This window comes from Lactuca serriola, chromosome 8 (assembly GCF_051521515.1).
Source record: "Lactuca serriola cultivar US96UC23 chromosome 8, Lser_US96UC23_V15, whole genome shotgun sequence".
NCBI classification, from domain to species: Eukaryota; Viridiplantae; Streptophyta; class Magnoliopsida; order Asterales; family Asteraceae; genus Lactuca; species Lactuca serriola.
In genome coordinates, this window is record NC_136415.1 from 71920170 (window position 1) to 71930520 (window position 10351).

General features: G+C 33.7%; 1 protein-coding gene across 1 annotated transcript; it reads left to right on the top strand.

Annotated features, from left to right (window-relative positions):
- Positions 1–3606: 3606 nt before the first annotated feature.
- Positions 3607–8105, top strand: LOC145067022 (TMV resistance protein N-like). The gene is made up of 5 exons (XM_079014251.1): positions 3607–4167; positions 4643–5741; positions 5822–6007; positions 6593–7453; positions 7542–8105. The coding sequence occupies exons 1-5, from the start codon at positions 3692–3694 to the stop codon at positions 8103–8105; spliced, it is 3186 nt and encodes a 1061-aa protein (XP_078870377.1). The 5' UTR covers positions 3607–3691.
- Positions 8106–10351: the final 2246 nt, after the last annotated feature.

Genomic DNA, 10351 nt, shown 5'->3' on the forward strand with positions numbered 1-10351 from the left:
TTTAAGCACCAAATACTTTTGGAAGTTCATTATTAGTCATTTACTGATTACCATTTGTGGTATTTTAAATCAGGTCAGGTTAGTGATGAAAAATCGTTTGGGTGTAAAGATAGGTTGAGGATCTATTTTTTGAGACACTGAAGCAAGTTAAGAAAAAAAAATGTATTGTCTAAAAAAAGACACTTAATATCAAAAAAGTAGTATACAGTTGCTCTCGTCTTATGTTCCTATGTTGAAAGTGGTCCGTGTATCTTTATCGTGAACTTTAAAAATATATTTTTATCTACATAAGTTACTGAATTATCATTTAAGAATTGATCACTCATATTATTAATATTATGTAACTTTCTTACAAACTATCAAGGAAAATAAAGCTAATTGTTAAGAACGTTAAGCTTACCAATAACCATAACTAACTAACCAATGATTTAATGTTTAAGTTATAGTTTATCATTTTATAATTATTAGTCATTGTTTACCAATATAAGTTATCTTTAATCAAATAGAGACAAGAGAAAACCACCTAATTAAGTAATAGAAGAATGAATAACTGGAGCACAGATATATTGAGGCTGCGATCAATCAGAGAGTCAACAGAGAGATGAGAGTCAATTCTGATTGTGTATTGCGCTCGAGTATGAGTTGACAATTTGTTTTTTTCTTTTTCTTACTTTTTTGTGCTTTTGTTTTGGATATCGAATAATTAATAAGAGCGCATGCATACGTTCCATAGCTACAAGTCCGCCTCTGATGTCAAATTGGTTCTTAAACTTCAAAAGTTGGCAAGTATGAGGATACATTCATGAATATTAGCAGACCCCATTAATGATCTTTCTATGTAGTCGAGTGCGGAAGAAAAAAGTTCTTATACATGACCTATGCTAACCATCTGCTGTTAAAGTTCATAAAATTAAATCACCTTCCCAAAATATGGTGTTGTGTCTCTATCTAGATCTTTATGTGCCAATACCAGAACTAATATATCTTTTGATACAATCTACAAGAACCAAACACTAATAAAAGTTTGCATGTATGTTTTAAATTTGATTATTCTTGACTTGATTATTGGGACATAATTAACCAAAATAAGAAGATAACAAATTGATCAACATTAGGGAGGTACTTAATAGAATGGCCCTTTTTTCGATGTTTTACACAACGACCTGGCCCTATTGATCAAAATTAGGGAGGTACTTGATAAAATTTTATAATTGTCATTTCGAAACATAACAAATGGCAAGTAGATACGATACAATAGCATCAAAATGTGATATTTAGTGGAAAAATCGATAATATTAGAAGTTTTATAATTTTCATTTTGAAAATTGGTAGATAGAGTTTTTGAAAAGTATCTCATGCAATGCGATAAAACACATTATATATTTACTGAAATCCCAATTCCCAAATGCCCTATTAAGAATGGCCCTATTAATCAAAACTAAGGAGGTACTCGATAGAATTTTATAATTATCATTTCGAAACATAACAAACGGAAAGTAGATAAGACACTATAGCATCAAAATGTGACATTTGGTGGTAAAATCAGTAATATTAGAAAATTTATAATTGTCATTTCGAAAATTGATAGATAGAGTTTTTGAACAGTGACCCTTGTAATGAGATAAAATACACATTATGTATTTTCTGAAATCCCAAATGCCCTATTTATGTATTTTTGCAAATCGCCAAAAACTAGATCATTTATTTATATCTTACAAAATCAGGTGACCAGTTTTGTAAATATCCCTATTTTACGGGTTAGGATGTGATAGTGTTAAGAACTGTGATGACTAATAATGAAACTCTGAAACATGAGTAAATATATAAAGGATTATAATTACTTTCTTATTGTTTTCACTCTTTCGTTAATGGAAATGAAGAAATGATAGAAAAGAGTCAACGGTACCTACCTACTCAAATCGATCCAAGTTAAAAAAATAAATTAAGGAATCCTATGGAGATGAAGTATAAGCTTGCAGAGTAAAGAGCTACAAAGGGTTTCTGCTAAAGTTTGATTTTTCACGGAATCTGAGGTACATTCTTCAAACTGATAAATCGATGAATTATAAGTTACCATGAAAGAAATGGAAGTTGTGAAGATTTAGAATTAGTGTAGTTAGATGATCAAATTATAGTGATGTGTGTATGTTATAAATGAATGGAATTTGGAGGATGATGACTAATGATGTGTGTATGTGTTGTGGATACAAAAAGAAAGTGAAACAGGTCCGTGTTGTAGTGATGTGTGTTTGTCGAAAGGTGTTAGGACATTTACTGACTACCAATTGTGTTGTTTCAAATTGATTCTGGTTAGCGATGAAAATATTGATTTGGTGTAAACATAAGTAGAGGATCTATTGTTGGGACCTTTTGGCGAGTTTCAACTTAACCTTTTTAAATCGGATACAAGTTATAGGTGTTGGTGTAATGGGAAAGCAAAAGTTCATAAATTAAGCCTTGTGAAACCAATAGAGACTTATAATCAATACACTTATAATTAATGATGATTACGAGTCTGAATTTTAATAGATGGTAAAATTATAAAAATTGTAATATAGTGACCTAGTAAAGTTTCTTTAAAGGCTATATATGTCCTTTTGTATTACAAGAGATAAATGTTGACATCAAATTATAAATGTGAACATATATCTTGCGCTCCAAGGAGAATTGGATCTAGGCACCATTGATGCGAGTGTGAAGTTTTCTAGAGGATCAGAATGGTGAAGATGAAAGTGGTAGTGCTTAGGAAATCCAGAATTAAGTAACTTTGTTGTATATTGATGGTCTGCTAAACTTAAAAATTACATAAGACCATTTCGATTGAATTTCATGGAGTGTATTAGTTTACCCTTAGTTAGCATGAACTTGAGAGGCTGTTTGTAAACAATATTGTAATTATGTTTTAAGATTCTATGGTAATCTTAAGTGTGAAAACAATTTTGTAATTGATATATAATTTCTTTTCTAACTATTTGAAATACATATAGCATATATTTTATACGAAATGAAATATGCTTATATGTAATTTATTTAAGAATACCTTTATTTGATTAAATAAAATAACACGTTTAATTAATCAAGTTAATATATTTAGTTTTGTATATAATCCATAACAAAAAATTATGTTCGAATAATTCATTCCATTATTTTGAGCCAACCTAACATGACTATAAAATGTAATGATCTATACTATTACCTTGTTCATTCCATTCCATCATAGCAAATGAACCGTATGGAATTATAATTACTTTTTCATTATTTTCCCATGGAAATTAATGTATGAGCTTGCAAAGTACAGAGTTCGGGAAGGGAGTTTGCTAAAATTTGGTTTTGCTCAGAAATCTCCTCCACTTCTTTTAAGAAGAATCTCAAAGTAGAATATAGAGTAAAACATTAGTTTTTACAATGTGATTGTGGAAAAACTAACTCACATTACCTAAATTGTTTCATGCCTATCTTTAGAACTGTAACTTCTATTATACATTCAAAGGAGTTTTTACGACCAGAAATGAAAAATAAAATGTAAGGACTGGTTATGAGATTTTCTACGTGGTAACCTGTTCAATTTTGAGTTCTTACAGGTTTTCCAACATGATAACAGGTTATATTGGAAACTCACATCTCTGTATAAAGTTCTTTTCATTGAGGTGCTCAAACCACATATCTTCTATCTCAATAAGTCAAGACATTGATGGTATCACCATCATCTTCTGTGTTCTGGAAGTACGATGTTTTTCTTAGCTTCAGAGGAGAAGATACTCGAAATACTTTTGTGGGCCATCTCTACTCGGCTCTTGAACAAGAAGGTATCTTTGCTTACAAGGACGACGAAACACTCCCCCGAGGCGAATCGATCCACCCATCCCTTATGAAGGCTATTGAAGAATCACAGATAGCCATCATTGTATTTTCAAAAAACTATTGTGATTCGTCGTGGTGTCTGGATGAACTTTCATATATTATGAAATGCAGGGATACGAGAGGCCAGATCGTTATGCCTATATTTTATGACGTGAATCCTGCTCAAGTACGAAAACCAAAACGGAAATACGGAGAAGTGTTTGCTAAACACGAGTTGGACAACAAAACCAAGGTTGAATCTTGGAGAAAAGCACTCGTGGATGCAAGTAACCTTTCTGGATGGGAACCCAAACACATTGCCAATGGGTAATTTGTCTTCGTTTTAATATTTCTTGGTGAAGTTGATGACTTTATAAACAGAGAGGATTTGACTACATCACTTGTTTTGAGCCAAATATGTTTTCTGTTCAAGATTATAAGATGCTCAAAGTAAATGTGTTTTCGTATGCTAGTGGCCAAGTTAAAAGGCATCCCAAGTCCTAGGATTATGGATAAGCTCAAATTAAGCTGTGATGTAATCTATTATGTTCTTATTTCTAAATTCGTACATGACACCTCTCTTCAAGTTACGACAACAAACCCATGTAGCTTTACTTTTTGCAATTTGAAACTATTCCTTCTTCCCAAGAAAGTTGCTACAAACTACTTGTGTTATTGATTTTAGAAATTCTGTTTGGATGTGAAAAGTAAAAGGTAATTAGGACTTGGTCTCTTTATTTCATAGAGTAATCTTTTTTCTATGTGAGCAGGTGTTAATTATCCTTTTATGTCCAATGTGTAGGCATGAAGCAAAAGGCATCAAACAAATTGTAGTCGAAATTTCATGGAAGTTGCAGCCAGCAACTTCAAGTGCAAATGAGAATTTGATCGGAATTGATGCTCGCTTGCAAGGTTTGAAATTGGAGTTACAAATTGGGTCAGGTGGTGTGATCATGATTGGAATATGGGGGGTTGGGGGTGGTGGTAAAACTACTCTTGCATCTTCTATCTACAATGAAATTTCTACCAAGTTTGACAGCTGCTGCTTTGTTGAAAATATTCGAGAGGAATCAGGCAGGTATGGTTTGGGAAAATTGAAAGAAAAAATTCTTTCAGAAATGGAAGTAAACAGAGCTGGAGGAGGAAGATGCTTGATAAATAATAGGTTTCGCCACAGAAAGGTCTTGATTGTTTTAGATGATGTCGATAACCTCGACCAGTTAAAAGCACTAGCTGGATCACATGATTGGTTTGGTGAAGGAAGCCGAATAATAATAACAACCCGTGATAAACATTTATTAACCGCACACAAAGTAAATGCAGTATACAATATTAGATTGTTAAACAGTGATGAAGCTATTAAGCTCTTTTACAAGCATGCACCCCGGGATAAGAGGCCTGTGGAAGATTATGACCATCTTTCAAAAGAGGTGATCACTTATGCTGGTGGGCTTCCATTGGCACTTACAGTTCTTGGTTCTTTTCTTTGTGACAAAGACATTCATGAGTGGAGGAGTGCATTAGCTAGACTAAAAGAGATCCCGGATACTGATATTGTAGAAAAGCTAAAAATCAGCTTTGATGGACTTAAACCAATTGAGAAAGAATTGTTCCTAGATATTGCATGCTTTTTTAGGAGGGAACGGAAAGATAAGGCAATGAAGATCCTTGGTGAATGTGGTTTCCATCCGGTTATAGGAGTAAAGGTGTTGATACAAAAGGCTCTCATAACTATTTCAGAATATGGTGAGTTTGATATGCATGATCTTGTGCAAGAAATGGGACATCACATTGTTAGAGGGGAACACCCTAACAATCCTGAAAAACATAGTAGAATTTGGAAGGAGGAAGATATTATGACTATATGTGCTATAGATGCAATGACGGTAATGGTTGAGCTAGCTTTTCATGATATAAGTGTATAAAGAAGCACTCTTACTGCAACTCTCACACCATTTTTCCTCTATCATAGGAACTTGAGATGATTGAAGCAATAAAAGTTAGATACAATATGGCTTATTCTTATCTGCCAATTGCTGCAAACATGAAGAACCTTAGGTGGATTGAATATGCCGGTGAATTTATGCCTAGTAATTTTCCACAAAGGAAGCTTTGTCGTCTAATTTTGTTTAACAGCTTGCAAAAACAACTTTGGGAGGGTTATAAGGTAATTCTTATTGTCTTTCTGCTAATTAAGACATGAAAACAAAGTGGACGATGAATGTTCGACCTAACTAATTGTTAATATCATCAAGCAGCTTCAACTATATTTTTTATAACTAGTAGCTAGTATTGAAAGCACAAACCCTTTATTCTCTTAATCACGATAAACTTGGTAATACATAACTTGTTTGATATGATGTAGACACCTTGGTCATTGTAATCCATGGTATTCATGTAAAGCTCAATATAAATACCCTTTTAAAGATAAACAATGTATTATTATCTACGTAAGATTTTAACATAAATTTATTTTTTGTTGATTGATAACCATTATAAAACATTTATAACAATTTGGGTTCAAAACTATTTCATTATTTTGTTTATATTAAGTATTTTTTATATTGTTATCAAACAAACACTTCAAATGATTTCCATAGGAATTGGTTTTTGTCTAAGTTGAGACATATTTCTTATATATATATATATATATATATATATATATATATATATATATATATATATATATATATATATATATATGCCTGTATGTGTGCCAAAATTTTGAGTTGCTTGCACTTGTATACAACAGTTGCTGCCATATTTGAAGACAATTGAACTCTGCCATTTGCATAACCTAATCATGACACCAGATTTTGATGGACTTCCAAATCTTGAAAGATTCATTCTTAATGGATGTTGGCGTTTAAAAGAGATTCATCCATCGATTGGACGCTTGGAAAAGCTTATTCTCATATGTATTAAATTTTGTGATCGTCTTAAGATGTTTCCACCTGTTACTCGACTAAAGAAACTCAAGACCATTAAGTTCTTGGCATGCCCTGAACTTTTTAATTTCTCAGGGATCCAAGAAGAGAACAAGGAGAGTTTACCACATGTTCATTTGGATGATAATAGTGGGAGTAAAGTTGCGTCCTCTGTAGGATCTTGTCCAGACTTTTTTGTTAATTGTTGGAGGTGTGGTTGCAGCAATCTTCCTGGTGTTGAATGTTGTTTAATGGAGCCTTCTTCCCCTCACAAAAATGTGAAGCATTTTTTGCGTGACATCAATATGAACCACATAGGGTTACGTTTCTTTCTCAAGAACTTGAGAAAGTTGGATCTTAGCTTCTGCAGTTTGGGAGATAAAGAAATCGGCTCTGCTGTTTGGGAGTTACCCAACTTGCGGAAACTCTATCTATCAGGAAATCACTTTTCACAATTAAATTTTAGTTTCCTGCAAGTTCCTCAGCTCAAACTGCTCGACGTGTCATGCTGCCAAGGCCTTGTAAAATTGTCAGATCTGCCATCAAGTATAGCTGTTGTTTTAGCAATTGGTTGTTTCTCACTTGAAAGCTTGGGAGATATTTCAAACTGTAAATGGTTGTGGAATGTCTCAATTCTGGGAAACAACAAACTTGTTGGTTGCATATTACTTGACTCCATGCTCCAGGTTTAGTTCTACTTACCTTTTAAATTTTACTCATTATCATATAAAACCCAAACCTAAGAATTATAAGTAAATATGTTTTCCATGGCAGGGAAATGCTATTGAAGTTTACTTTATCAATATCATTCTTAAACCTCAGGTTCCAAATAGGTTTGTGGGTAGGTTGTTTAGGGGAACATTTACACTGCATCTTCCTGATGATTGGTACAATGAATATTGTGGGTTCTTAGTATGTGTAGTTACCCAAATCTACCGTCCGTGTATTAATATAGTCGTGAAGCAGGAGGTATATGAAGAAAATTCTCTATTTGAGCTTTTGCGGGAGTCTAATGAAGCAGTAGAGCCTATATATGATGGAACAATGACATTCATAGGATACGTTTCGTTTGGTTCATTGAGGCACACTGCATTTCCAAATTCATCATACAATATGATTTCATTTTCCCTAAAAGTCATGGATTGGAATTTATTGAAGAATGAGAGTTATGTTGGAGCTGAGCTCGTTCCTAGGAAAAGTAAAGGTGATCAGCTGCAAACAACAAAAGTTGCAACAGATTCCTCGGAATTTTGGGACGAGGAGAAAGTTTATGCTAGAAAGACATTTACGATCCAAGTCCAACATGATTCAAAATCTTCTATTAATATTATATGGTGACCTATGGAGAACAAGTTCTGATTATGTCTTAGTGGCTGGTTTGTAGGTTTATGGTTTTCTTTTTATTCTTTTATTTAACCATGATGAGTTCTTTCCCTGTACTACTTTAATTTTTTGGGTTCCTCTATTTCTACGACACCATGTTTTGCTACCACTACTAGAAAACAACCCTTTAATGACGCGCAAACAATGACACTCGCTGATAGAGGACTCGCATTTGTGTAAGCCCTAAAAAATAATGTCAATTTTGCAAAATTTGAAGGATATAGGACACGCATTTGTGCGTGCCCTAAAAGTAGTGTTAGAAAAGAAAAAAAAAAGTAAATGCGAAGGGCGCCTTTCATAAAATGTGCGTCCTCTAAATGTGTCGCTTTATAACATTTTAATGAAACACGCGTTTTTATGGCGGGATTTGACCCGCCTATTGAATCCCAAAAATTTCCAATTAGCAAGAAAAAACCCTAGGCCTTCGTCTTCATAGCAGCATCGTACCACCACCCGACCTCCGATCTCGCTCCGCCAAGTGTCTCCGACCATCTTCTCCAACCATTCTTTCCTGTCGCACTACACCGATAACAAAACCCCCATCACTATTTTAAACCACCCGTGATATGCATCCTCATCCTTCCCTCTAGATCTTCATTCTCTGTAAAAACCCTTCTACCATTGATGATCGAATTGCACTCCAAAAAATTACACAATGAAATCCCAAAAGAATTATAAAAAAATCCCGCTACTAAGAAAAACCCCAAACAACCGGTGGTATTTCCCTAAAATTCATGGATTATCTCATGCGATTTTAGCGATTTTCGTTTCCCCCCTATTTTTTTGGCATCAATCACTTCTTAGGCGGTCTTTGGCCTTCATTTCTATTGTATCTGGTTTCCCTTGTGCTCCTCCACCTCTGTTTCCATCTTTCATCTTCAAGTTCTTCACATCAATGATTCAGACGATTCATATGATTCTAGGTCAAAGAGGAGGAAGAAGAGCTACTGTTCAAGTTCTAGGATTAGAAGCAGGAAATCAATATCAGTATGTGAGATTGAGTAAGATGAATCCACTGATAAAAAGAATACCCCACCAAGAAAACCCATAAACCCTCGTTATTAACTACATAAGCCAGAAATGCCTCGTATAGGGTTTTATTTATCAATGCTCCCGCCAAAGGTACTCTCGTGTCTTTTTAACTTGAGTACATGTATACATTTCTTGACAAATTTATTGGATTTTCTACTTTGGTTAACCTAGAAATTGACAATACTTCATGAATTGTGGATACATGGTTTCTACTGTTTGTTCCTGGACTTGAAGTTCTATAGATACCGAGGAGTTCCTGAACTTGAAGTTCTATAGACCTGAACCATGAATCTTGTATCAGGTACCTGCCTTCTATGCTAATGTTGCTTTCTCTTTCTATTGTGCTATGAAGCCCTAGTGCGTGACTATTGAATTGACAAGAGTGCTTTACTGGGAACGAGTAGTGAGTACATTTGTAAATAATCTATATTGGTCAAAATTTGGTGATGCCTAGTGGTGATCTATCAGAAAAGCTAAAGAATTTGTTCTCTTTTTCTTCTTGTTATTTTTAGATGAATGGATTCTGCATAGTTCTTCAAAATGTGTAGGAGTGATCTACACTTTCTACACAACAGGATTGCAATCCATGTATCCAACTGTGTGTTATTCATTCAAACCCAAAATAATCACAGGATTTATAAACATTTATAAAGCAATAAGTAAATCACCTAACTCTGTGACACTTCCTAGTAGTCTTAAGGGTAGGAAATAAGTAGAAGTACAGAATAAAGGAGCTAATGAGGGGTATTTTGGTCATTCTCATAGTTAGGCCGGTTTAAGTAAGTATGATGGTTTGCAGTTAAGTCTATGTTTATAATGTTATTTATTTATTTATTTACTTTGTTGCACTTAAGTCTATGTTTATCACCATAGGTAATCTGGTTTTAATATCCAAATAACCCAACAGCAAAATTAAATCCTTAAAATAAGTTTCTGCACATTTAATATACGAATACTACTCATTTGTTGGTTTACCTCTCCCACTTGAATATGAATTTACTTCCATGGCTTGAGAAAGTTACATTGTTTGATTAATTTTTATTCAGATTAAAGTAACTTGGGTTTGCTAAGATTGCTCCCCTGTAAATCACACCTTGAAAATAAAATAAATAACAGTATTAGAAATTATGCAGAGGGTATTTTAGGTTATATGATTAGAGAGTACCATG

Excerpts from the sequence above, each read along its gene's own strand:
- LOC145067022 (XM_079014251.1), top strand. The coding sequence starts at position 3,692 with ATGGTATCACCATCATCTTCTGTGTTCTGGAAGTACGATGTTTTTCTT. Across the intron at positions 4,168-4,642 it reads CCCAAACACATTGCCAATGG|GCATGAAGCAAAAGGCATCA; the intron begins GTAATTTGTCTT and ends TCCAATGTGTAG. Across the intron at positions 7,454-7,541 it reads TACTTGACTCCATGCTCCAG|GGAAATGCTATTGAAGTTTA; the intron begins GTTTAGTTCTAC and ends TTTCCATGGCAG.